This window comes from Geotrypetes seraphini, chromosome 16 (genome assembly GCF_902459505.1).
Source record: "Geotrypetes seraphini chromosome 16, aGeoSer1.1, whole genome shotgun sequence".
In the NCBI taxonomy this organism is placed as follows: Eukaryota; Metazoa; Chordata; class Amphibia; order Gymnophiona; family Dermophiidae; genus Geotrypetes; species Geotrypetes seraphini.
Genome location: NC_047099.1, coordinates 9,814,244 through 9,826,678, shown reverse-complemented (window position 1 = coordinate 9,826,678; position 12,435 = coordinate 9,814,244). Strand labels below are relative to the sequence as shown.

The 12,435-nt window shown below is 44.2% G+C and overlaps 1 protein-coding gene across 1 annotated transcript in view; it reads left to right on the top strand.

Annotated features, from left to right (window-relative positions):
- The first annotated feature begins 1,697 nt into the window (after positions 1–1,697).
- The window catches only part of RPGRIP1 (RPGR interacting protein 1), a 45,318-nt gene continuing 34,580 nt past the window's right edge, over positions 1,698–12,435 (top strand). Inside the window, exons 1-7 of the mRNA XM_033923178.1 lie at positions 1,698–1,868; positions 2,712–2,820; positions 5,277–5,336; positions 6,038–6,170; positions 6,417–6,718; positions 10,850–10,952; positions 11,304–11,429. Coding sequence (XP_033779069.1) covers positions 1,698–1,868; positions 2,712–2,820; positions 5,277–5,336; positions 6,038–6,170; positions 6,417–6,718; positions 10,850–10,952; positions 11,304–11,429 — 1,004 coding nt within the window. The remainder of the gene's footprint in view (positions 1,869–2,711; positions 2,821–5,276; positions 5,337–6,037; positions 6,171–6,416; positions 6,719–10,849; positions 10,953–11,303; positions 11,430–12,435) is intronic.

Sequence of the window (12,435 nt, the reverse complement as noted above, 5' to 3'; positions counted from 1 at the left end):
ATCTGGAACTTGAGCGCAGCAATTCGTGCGCTCAGCATTGTGCCCTCGAAGGTCTTTTTCCCCGTGGAATCCAGGGTTTTTCAGGTCCTTCCCTGATGGGGCGTTGGAGGGGGGGGGTCGTGCTGCCCTGTTTCTCTTAAGTGCCAAGGCTACCGCAATGTCCATGTATGGCTGCTGCGGGTTGTCGAATCCCCAGGCCGGAAAGATCTGGTACTTCAGTCCCAGTCTCCTTGATGTTGGTTACCCTGAAGAGGGAGTCAGCCAAATCTCGTCTCTGCAGTCCAGGAGGTTCTGTGGACTGGAATCGCCACTGCCTGCCTGAAGTACTGGTACTGGTAGTTCAGGCATTGTAGTACTCTGTCTTGGGTATTTGTGGTCCACCCATGTGGATCTTGAGAAAGGCTGTGAGTTTCTGGAGGAACTTGGGGTGAGTCCTCGTTTGTGGGTTTTCTTTTTTCTTTTTTAATAGTTATTTATTTATTTATTTATTTTTGTGGGTGGTGACTCGGGGCGTGGCTGGAGGCCGGTGTGTAGCTTGTTCCTCCGTTGCTTGGGTGCATGGCATGCCGCTGGAACGCGCCATGTTGTTGTGCGTGGCTCCCTCTAAAGGGGGGCATTGTGGGGAGTGTAGCCCGCTGAGAGAGGAGTGGGTCAGCAGGAGGGTTAACTGAGGCTGCTGGTCCCACCGCTGGTGGTTCGCAGGTTCATGTGCTGCTCCACTTCACTGGTTGGGTGGCTCCATGTACCCCACTGACATTCTCTGTCTTTCTTGAGAGGGGGGGAGAGCCTGTAGAGAGGGGGCAGGATGCACCCTTTCATCTGTGCCAGTGTTCCTGGCTGCGTTTCCCACTGTGCCTGGAGGCAGAGAAAGAGGAGTGATAATGCCTCTTGAGTGGGCTTCTCCTGCTGTACTGCCTATTGTATATTAAACTGTATCGCGCTGCATATGCCTTTCTCCTAGGACAAGCAAGATGAGTCAGCCACATGTGTGGCTGACTATCCTGCTGTCCACGGAGAACCTACGTTACAGGTAAGTAACTACACTTTCCAATACAATATCAAAAAGCAAAGGAGACAAAGGACATCCTTGTCTAACTCCCCGCTGCAACTTTAACAAGGAATTCAATGACAGCATATTGACGAAATGAAACAGCGTCGGCCAGTTTATATCTACTGCCTGTGGTCACGTGATAGATGCTAATGGCGTCGCAATACCTCAATGCGTAGTGTATAGTCTGTACACTAAGATGATGTACTTATTTTTCCTACATTAATAAATTCTGATTTTTAAAAAAAATTGTTGCTCTTTAATTTCAGAAGATATGCTGGGGCCCCCAAAGTCTACCAGTTTCAGACAGGCATGTGGCCCCCTGTGACATGGGTGCCTAGGGCTGATGCCCAGTGAAGCAGGAGCATTAGTGATCAGGGGTGTAAGAGAGGCAGATGGAAGAAAGGTAAGCTGATCTTGAATGTGGGCAGCGGTACATTTGATGAGCATAACTGATCTTCTCGCTCCCAGTTTTAGAAAGTTTATTGATGCAACAATTTATCCCTCTTTATCTGTCTGTCTCCATAAAGGATGTTTGCAGGGGAAAGAGACAACCCAAGGACAATCTTCATGAAAGGTGGATTTGATCTCTCAGACAGTCCCCTTCTCTCCCCTCCCCCTCCCCCTCCCCCCCTCCGGCTTGCTGCCAATGAAGTCAGATCAGATTATGAAGGATTACAACTTGTCCATCTGTTCCTTCCTTCTCTACACACAGAGACAGCAGCATGCACTGAGGACCAGCATCCCAGGACACAAGGTTCCTGTTGCGTCAGATCAGTTAAGAGTCAACATTTGGAACTCAGGTTCTGCTGCATCAAAGGTAAGAGAAAGTGAAGCCCTAGATTCCTGGGGGTGTTCATCTCCCTTATGGTACTGACTAGATAACTTGATTTGCTCAGTTCAGGAGAAGACTGGATTTGGATTTTGTTACCATCAACTCTCATAACTCCAGGAGTGGTTGCAGCTGAGAGAGTAGCTGTCTTTCTGCTTGGTAGCTGAGCAGTTTCAAATGTGTGTAATTCCATGTGTAGGATGTCACACTGAGAGAGCATGACAGCCTGAGAGAAGAAAGTAAGAACTGTGAATTTCAGAAAAGCAGAGTGATCGGGCCCTGGAGGCAGACTTTGGTCCTTTGATGGTCACTGCTAGTTCCAACAGATCAGATTTTCAGAATAACTCTAAGGAATATGCAAGGGAGAGATTTGTAGACAGTGGAGATAATGGCATGCAGATCTCTTATGCATATTCATTAGGGATATCCTGAAAACTTGGCCCATTGACAGTCCACGAGAACCAGAAGTGAAGACTAAGAGCCTAGATTCCTCCGTTTACGCACCAAGATAGAGCCTTTACTCTCTCCCCCCCCCCCCCACCTCTTAAATTCTGCAGCCTCAGAAGCCTAAGCCCAAAGTACTACAGATTCACCTGACGAGGTTGCTCCAGTACTGGATTTGCCCCATTGCATGCTGGGACTTGTACACTTGCTTTTCTTGGGGAAATCGGAACTACAAGTCCCTGCATGGAATGCCGTAAATTCAGGACTAAATGAATTTGTGATATGAATCTGGATCCAGTTGGCAAACTTAGATAAGTTCACGACATTATTAGTTGCATACTTTCATGCAACATTGGCCAGATTATCCTTGTCTCATCTCTCAGGCAGGTGAGGGGGTTGCAACACCAACTGACGATGTCTCTTGTGGATGAGACGGCAGGAGACCTGCTTGTTAGAGACACTGACCAGAAGCCTGAAGTGATCCGAGTCATAGGAGGTAAAAGGACAAGAACATTGCGCTATTCTGATCAATCGCCTTTAGCTCCGACCCCAGCCCAGGGCATGATGGGGCATTTATATGATCATTCATAACCTTGACGTCCACGGTGTTTAAATTAGATTCCCTGATTATCTAGCCTCTCTCGCCATTCCTTACACTCATCGTATGTTCTTCATTCCTTGAATAACTATTTCCTGACACTTCCAAACCCCAGGCAAGCTTACCTCGAATCCAACAGACACTGTGCCTTTATATTTCATGGCCCCTGAATCTTGGAACTCGCTTCTGTTAGATATTAATAGCATTACCTCCTTTAAAGAATTGAAAAGGGGATTTAAGCTTTTAATACCTAATTGATGCCCTGTAGCTGCAGTTTTCTCTCTCTGGCATTGTTTCCCTCAAAAGATCAATTTATGGCTTTAACTTGGATGAGTGGAAGTGTGCCTATCGCCTCTGCCTGATTTGTGTGAATGCCGTGACATTATTGAGGGTGAGAGGTGCCTGGGGCGGTGGCACCCCCTCCTGCCATGTTCCCAGCGTGAGCAGTAACCCCAACCTACTTCTCACGCCAGCATCAGCTCTTCCTCTGATGTCACTTCCTAGGCGTGGGCCCAGGAAGTGACATCATAAAAAGAGCTGACACTGGTACAAGCAACAGGTTGGGGTTGTTACTCATGCCGTGAACATTAAAGAGTTATAGGGGGAAGGGGCATGCGGGCATGCTCAGCAGGAAGAGCGGGGGAGTGGCACCCCCAGCAAAATAGCATCCAAGGTGGACCACCCCCCTTGCCCACCCTTTACTGTGCCATTTTACTTCTTTTTTAAAAAAATATATTGTAGCTCTTTTCAGTTTCCATGTTTAGAACATAAGAACATAAGAATTGCCACTGCTGAGCCACACCAGTGGTCCATCATGCCCAGCAGTCCACTCCCGCAGTAGCCCCTAGGTCAAAGACCAGTGCCCTAACTGAGACTAGCCCTACCTGCGTACGTTCTGGTTCAGCAGGAACTTGTCTAACTTTGTCTTGAATCCCTGGAGGGTGTTTTCCCCTATAACAGCCTCCGGAAGAGCGTTCCAGTTTTCCACCACTCTCTGGGTGAAGAACTTCCTTACATTTGTACATAATCTATCCCCTTTCAACTTTAGAGAGTGCCCTCTCGTTCTCCCTACCTTGGAGAGGGTGAATAACCTGACTTTAGATTATACACTGCCTGGTGGCTCTTGTCAGTGAGGGTTAGAGTTACCACATGGCTCCAGAAAAAAGGAGGACAGATTTATTAAAAATTTGATAACACACTTTACATTAAAATAAATGATATTATGTTAATACTAACTTGCAAGAAACACAGGGAAAAAAGGGAGAGAAGTACAATTTTTAAAAGCAAAGAAACATTCAAGGTAAGCACATTAAGGGAGGGAAGGGCCTTATAAGGCTAGTTTCTGGTATTTTGGAGAGTCTATCTGTTAATGGATAATATCAATTTAGGATTTCAACCATTTCAGAACCTAATTCTGAAAAGCATGGTTAAATAGAAAAGTTTTAAGGACAATTTTAAATTTACCTAACTGTTTTTCTTCTCTTAAAAAAAGACAGAAGACGATTCCAAAGTTGTGGGGCTGTTATAGAGACATCCGGCTTTTACTTCCATTGAAAGCAATAGAAATAAAGCCTGAATGTCTCAATCCATCCTCCTTTTTCTGGAGCCACATAGTAAACCTAGTAAGGGTGGTATAGAAAGTTCACATCTACTGCCTACCATTCTTTTAAGAAACCTGGAAACAAAGGTCTTTATCTACCTTCATTTTTCTATCTAGTCTTGCCTATCCATGCCATCTATTTATTTAAAAATGTATATACCTCATACAACTATACAGTTTACATATCACATACGTATCTTGTGTTCCCTATGATTTCCATACATATAACATAGACGTAACTGGACAACTCCCTTAACATCCCCCCAAATCAAATTTCAACAGTTGAAAAAGTGGGGAAAAATTAGATTAAAAGATCCATTCCATGGTAGATGACAAAAATCAATCAACATATACAGGCAAACGTTAAATCATACATTCCTGTCAGAGGGTTCTGAAGAAGATATTTTCAAATGGAATAAGCATTAGCAAATAATTGCGTTTTCAGCATATTCTTAATATGTATCCTCCCAGTACAGAATCGTAGAATACCAGGCAAGGCATACCAGAGTTTTTACACTGGCCACCCCTTAGAGATCCAATGTATTTGTCCCAAGCTTTCTTGATTCCAACTCTACTGGGAGGCAGTTCCATGCATTCACCACCCTTTCCTTGTGAAATTTTTGTCCCCCAAGATTGCTTCATCTTATACCCCCTCATTCCAGAGTTTCTTGTAAATTGAAAGAGACTCATCTCATGCTCATTCCCTAGATTCTCACCTTCTCCTCTAATTTATTGTGTTTTTATTTTATTTAAGATTTGATTCACAGTAATCATCCTTCACATCTGAGAAGACAGAGGAGCTTGAAGAGGAAAGGTGAGCCTCAAAAGTCCGCTGGTCAACAAACAGTTCTAGTGCAGCAGCTCCCAAACTTGGTCCTGGAGGCGTCCCAGACAGTCAGGTTTCCAGGATATCCACAATAAATATTCATGAGAGAGATTTGCATGCTGTGGCTGGGGGGCCTCCAAGACCAGGTTTGAGAACCACTGTTGAAGCAGACCTAGCGTGACTTCTTTATTCACCCAAGTAGCCGGAGACCACTAAATAGCTCCAACCCAGCAAGAATAGCATGCTTGAGAGATACAGTCCTAGTTCTAGGGAAATCAGGACTACATATCCCAGCATGCAACAGCATAATTCCAGGATTAGATTAGCTTGTTTCTTCTGACATGAAACCAGGAGACAACACTTGTTCCTGACAAAGCTGGAGTTGGAGGGGGGGGGGGGGGACGGGAATGCAACTAAGGCAATTGCCACACAGGTGCCTTGAGCCTGTCTGAAGGAGGTACAGCCTGCTGGTGCCATTTGGGTAAGGTTGCTAACTGTATCCAGATTTAATTGACAGTTTGATCCAGTCCTTTGTTTATCCCATTGCATGCAGGGACTTGTAGTTCTGAATTTCCCAATTGCATTCCCTAAGAAAAGTAAACTCAAGACTGGATCAACCCTGTTGGACAAATCTGGATCCAGTTGGCAACCGTAGCTTTGAACTCCACTCCCAAATTTCTTGTCTTCAGATATAGACTCAAGGGCTGGTCAGCATGTGATCCAAATACCCTGCGAGGACCTAAAGGATGGCTTCCTTCGATTGCGGGAGGAGAATCTGCTATTGAAAGAGAATGCCAGAAAGCAGGAGGGTACCATAAAAAGGTAGTGAGGGAGTTTATTAATTAAATATATTTCTCCCTTTTCAGGTACATCAAGTATTTCCATGTGCTCAGATAATCTACTGGAGGCAGTGGAAAATGAAGTGACTTGTTCATGGTCACAAGAAGCACCAGTGGGATTTGAACCCTGGCTTCCTTGATTCCCAGCCACTACGTTAATCAATAGACTTCTCCACATTCTAGATTATAACAAATATACAATTCCTTGTTACCATTTCTCTACTTACAGAATGGGAGTACAGATTCTCCGCTTAGCCTCTAAACATAAATGGACAGAGAATGGCAAGGCCCTGAGGCGGAGCCCGAGAGTCCCAGGGGTAGAGGATGAGATTGAAGACCTACAAGATCAGCTGAGGGCACTGGAGCAGCAAAACAGGAATCTGAGGAACAGGCTGACTATGTACAAGCTGCGGCAGCAGGTCCAAGGATTTGCCTGTCGACACTGCTCTTATGGATCCATCCAGGCACGCATCAACTCGGGTCTGCGGAGGACAAAGACAGAGGGCCAGCTGCTGGAGAGAACTAGAAGAGGTGAAAAGACTGGGGAGGGAGCTTACATTACCAAGAAGGTAAAGAACTGAGCTAGCCTGGAAACCTTGTGTCAAGGCAAAATATACCTTTATCATGGAAAATATACATTGGGTAGATTTGCAAACAATGTGTATCCATTATATTCAAATCTATCTCATGCATATTTATTAGAAAATCCTAAAAACATGACTGACTAGATGTGCTTCCAGGAGAGAACAGTGCTTTAAGAAATGTGGTCTCTAGATATTGGCATAATACAAACCCTGATGGACCAGGAATAGCTCTCAAAACAAGTAAGAAGGAAGTGAAAATCCTGACATCAGATTTTTCATTATTCGATGCTCTCTCCTGCTACCTTGATTCTCCTTGTCTCTTCCCCTGACTCCAAGCCACAGGCCCTGGTTAATGTTCAGGATCAAAGAGAGGAACTTACATGTAATGGGGTAAAACTTGGGCTATATTAACCCTGTTGGTTGAATCTGGAGGATTCTCAGTGCTGAGGGAGTGAGGGATAAAGCCTGGGACAAGCACAGAACATCCTAAGCAGTGGAAATATGAGGGGAAAACTAGGAATATTTATTCATTTAGTTCATAAAATGTATTACATCTATGTGGCATAAATACATATGAGGCGAATCTCTCAATTGAAAGGAAACTCCAGAGTGAGAGGGAATAGGATGAATTTAATTTAAAACTTTTTATTGAAGGAATCAAATAAGTATCTACTATAATAAAACGCTAAGCACGCATGCGCACTCCTACCTGCGTGATCTGTGATCCATAAGTCTGTGGCAGGCAGGAGTGCACATGCACGCATAAAACAGTCCCTGCGGTCTTGCCGGCTCCCCCCTCACTCACAGTAATTTATTTGTTGGCACCACCATCTTGCACCCCTCCTCGAAGCACCCGATGCCCCGTTGACCCTCTCATCGCGGTCTGACCCTCCCATCCCTTCCCGCCGTCTGACCGGCTCACTTAGTCCCTTGCCGCCCCCCTTCCCTTCCCGCGGTCCCGACAAACCTGCCAACTGAAGCAGCGTCTGCAGCACTCTGCACACGCTACTTCGGGGCCTTCTACTACCCTGATTTGCTCTGCTGCATCTCTGATGATGTCATCAGGGACGTTCCAGAGTAAATCAGGGCAGTAGAAGGCCCTGAAGCATGGATGCTGCTTCAGTCGGCAGGTTTGTCGGGACCGCGGGAAGGGAAAGGGGGGCGGCAAGGGACTAAGGGAGCCAGCCAGACCGCGGGAAGGGAAAGGGGGGTTAGGGGAAAACGCTGCTGCTGCACAGGGAAGTGGTGTGGGGGGAGGGAAATGGAGGAGGAGGGAATGCTGCTGCTGTACAGGGAAGTGGGGGGGAGGAAAATGCTGCTGCTGCTGCACAGAAAAATGGAGGGGGAGGAATAGAAGGAAAGACAGACAGTGGGAGGGAGGGAGACAGAAAGAAAAGAAGAAAGACACAGGGGCAGGGAGAGACACAGAAAGACAGACAGACAAAGGGGGCTAGGGAGAGAGTCAGACAGAAAGAAATACAGTGGGAGGGAGAGAGACAGAAATAAAGAAAGACAGACAGACATATATTCTAGCACCCATTAATGTAATGGGCTTAAATACTAGTACAATAATATAATACAATAAGAAATTCAGTACAATTAGATTCACAATACTAATTTTCATACATATTTCTATCATTCCTCCAAAATATATTTCCAAATTACCTATTTCATACCTCTATACATTCCCCCCTATATCCATCCCCCCTTTCCCTTCCCCACCCCCTTTTTCCCCCTTACCTACCCCCATTGTTTTTATTTCAATTATAACATTGTAATTAATGAATTAAGCAAATATACAATTCAAGTATTTCCATACATATTACTATCACCCTCCCATTCCCTCCCTTCCCCCAGAATGAAAGGTGACACATTACCAGATGTTGAAATGCAATGAATGTTTCCATTAAGAATCATAATTTGTGCTCTAGAGGAAAGATTTTGAATATATGGGTCCCAAATTTTCAAAAAGATACAAGTTTGTCTAGGAAATGTACGAACCTCCCAAACCTCAAATAAAACTAAACAGGTGATAGGTTCAGGAGTAATCTAAGGAAAAGAAAGCATGGGACAGGTACATGGGATCTCTTAGGGAGAGGAGGATATTGTGGATGCTGTGGATGGGCCATTTGGCCTTTATCTGCTATCATGTTTCTATCACAAAAATCAAAACTCACTAGGAATATTTAGTCATTTAGTTCAATTTGATAATATATCTTAATAAAATGTGGTATGTTAAAAACATGTAAATTTAAAAAAATCATAAAATGTATTACATCATAAAAATTAAACCATATGTATGGAAAACAAACAAAACAACCCTTAAAAACAGAACATATAACACTACAAAATAGAGACCCTCTTGTCCCATCGGATTTAGTGAAAAATACTCATCTATAGGAAAAAGCAAATCAATGAATAGAAGAGTTGACCTACGGTAGGAACATCCACATGTTCACTAGTTGAAGAAATGTCACATAATTGCTCTCTAGCCGAAAAGCTAAAGGCAGAAATTTCCATATCTTGGTCCCAAATAGGCAAAGACTCTGTCAAGTGAGCCTAAAAGGAGACGGAGATCTTTGAAGGGGGATGGGATGGGCACAAGGATGCAATAGATCTGATAAGTAATGCGGACACACTACTACTACTAGTTATTATTTCTAAAGCGCTGAAAGGCGTACACATTTTAACATACAATAGACGGTCCCTGCTCAGAAGAACTTACAATCTAATTTCAGGACATTTCGGGGTTGGGGAGATTATGGTAGAGGAAATGATACAGTAGATATAATAATAATAATAATAACTTTATTCTTCTATACCGCCACAATCTTGCGACTTCTAGGCGGTTTACAATCAAGAGAGCTGGACATTCAGCGAGTTAAAATGTGCAGATAGTCAGAGGAAATACAGAGTGCGGAAACCTTAAGGGAGCAAAATTATAGATATACAATTTGCTGAGCGAGAGTATACGGTATACAGATTGGAAGAAATTTCCAAGTGGGCCTGTTGGGAGAAGGCCGTGCAATTCAAAAAATACAGGTACAGATATAGGTATCTGACAACCGTGATTGGGAGTTAGGAATTGAAAACAGATTCAAAAAAGTGGGCCTTTAGCTTGGATTTGAACACTGCCAGGGACGGAGCACGACGTATTGATTCAGGCATCCTGTTCTAGGCATACGGCGCCGCAAGAAAGAAGGGACGGAGTCTGGAGTTGGCAGTGGAAGAGAAGGGTATTAAGGATTTGTTTCTCAACCAGATGAGCATATTTGCAGCAACACAGGAGACATGTGGTCAAAAGGTCTCTTGTTTGTTATTAATTGATTTAACTGCCTTTTGATAACAACAAAAGGTTATGTACCGGTATCATAAGACATAACAAAACCGCAAAAATAAATATTTCAAACAACAACGCAATATACAAATGCAATAAAAAAAATCAGAATAAGACATCACAGGACATAGGAAAAAAAAATCCGATACAAACAAAAAAAATGTAGAGGAACACTCAGATAAAAATGATTAAAAATGCTAAAATATAAGATGACATAAAAAGCAAAGAAATGAAGATCTCAGGACAGGGGATTATGGCAGAGAAAGTAAACGCAGGTTGGAAAGAGAATATCAGAGTTGCTTGAAAGAAACAGAAAATCCAGTAGTTCCTTAACCCATCCAGGTATACCAAAAGTTTCAAGTTTATTAGGTTTTAATATACTGCCTATCAAAGTTATCTAAGTGGTTTTGCAATTTTCCCTATCTGTCCCAGTGGGCTCACAATCTATCTAATGTACCTGGGACTATGAAGGACTGAGTGACTTGCCCAGGGTCACAAGGAGCAGCACAGGGCTTGAACCCACAATCCCAGAGTGCTGAGGCTGTAGCTTCAACCACTGCACCACACACGCCTCTAGAAATAGTGAATCTAGGTTAGGCCTTAGTATTGTATTAGGTAGGAACTGTGGTATTGCAATAGAGAAGGTGAATAAGCAGCCGCTCCAAGGGCTTGAAAGTCTGTAGGCGCCCTTATATTATGCATGATATCTTATATGTGCTCTTCCTCTGTCCCCCATTCCAGTGATAAAGGTGAGAGAACCAGAGTCGAGGCCCTCTCCTCAGACAGCACCTCCACAATATGAATACAGCTTGACAAAGGAACAGAGAGCTGAGATTGAGCAACTGTGAGTCCCCCCTGCTCCCCCACTTCTACTTCTGGGGATGAAGGGCTATGCATTTATGCATGATGGATCTCTGATGCGAGCCAGATGGGATAGGAAGGAAGAGAGGGGCTACGCATAGCAATTCTGATAAAAGTCAGATGTAGGATGAGGTGAGGCGAAAGGCCATGCATGATAGCTTCCTGATGAGAGCCAGATTGGGGCAGGAGTGAGGAGAGAAGCTGCTCATGAAGACTTCTTGATGAGAGACAATTAGTAAAAGGTTTTTGACTATAGGTCATTAGCGATGAGTCAAAACCTTGAGGGGAGGAGAGAGAGAAAGATCCACTCACTCTGCATCCTTTGTTCCGGCAGTGTGCAAGCTATACAGGAACAGCCTGGCCAAGTGGCAAAGGTGGAGCTTGGGCTTCAGACCTCAGAGGAGACGGACTGTGAGGAGAAACTGTCTTTCCAGCATCTCAAGCAGGCAGAGGCACAAAGGTACAGCCCTGTCTCCTGAGCTCTTGGTGCTCCTCCCTCCCTCCCCATCCACCCACCAGGTTAACATCCTGTCAGACCCTAAAAGAGGTCTGGAATCTGGACCCCTGGAGTGGAGCTCAATGCTGGTGAGAGGTAGAGTTAAGCAGGTTTCTGGACTTAGAAATCCAGACACATAGCCCCGCCCTGTTCTGACTCCAGTCCTGCCCCATTTTACCCCAGACCCTGCCCCTACAAATCCTCATATTTCTTCTTGACCTCCAGGCCGCATTTGGAGAGCCTCCAAGCATGCACGGATGTGTGTGACGTCATCTGTGCATGCTCAGAGGCCCTCCAGACACGGTTGGAGGTCGGCGATTTCCAAAACCTGGATAAACTACTGGGTTTTGGAAAGTCCATCCGGGCAGCCAGACAGTTCTCTCAAAAAAAAAAAAGACATGTCAAGGTTTTCCCAGATGTCTGGTAACCCTAGTAAGAGGGCAATTACTTCATGACACCAATATGAATAGTATCTGCAGGAGATCCATGGTGAAGCAAGATCATACTAACAGGATACCAATGTTTGGGCAAAAGCCAAAAAGTATATAAGAACAGCCATACTGGGTCAGACCAATGGTCCATCTAGCCCAGTATCCTGTTTTCACAGTGGCCAATTCAGGTCACAATTACCTGGAAGAAACCCAAAGAGCATAGCAAAATTCCATGCAGAATCCCAAAGAATAGCAAGATTCTGGAATCTCAAATAGTAGCAACATTCCATGCTAACGATTCCAGGGCAAGCAGTGGCTTCCACATGGCTGTCTCAATAACAGACTATGGACTTTTCCTCCAGGAACCACTGTAACCACCTCCTCTGGCAATAAGTTTCAGATCTTAACTATTCTTTCAGTTAAAAAAAAAAATGTCCTCCTATTTGTTTTAAAAGTATTGCCATATAATTTCATTGAGTGTCCCCTGGTCTTTGTACTTTTAGAAAGATTGACTTTAAACAATAATTATCTGTAGAGTT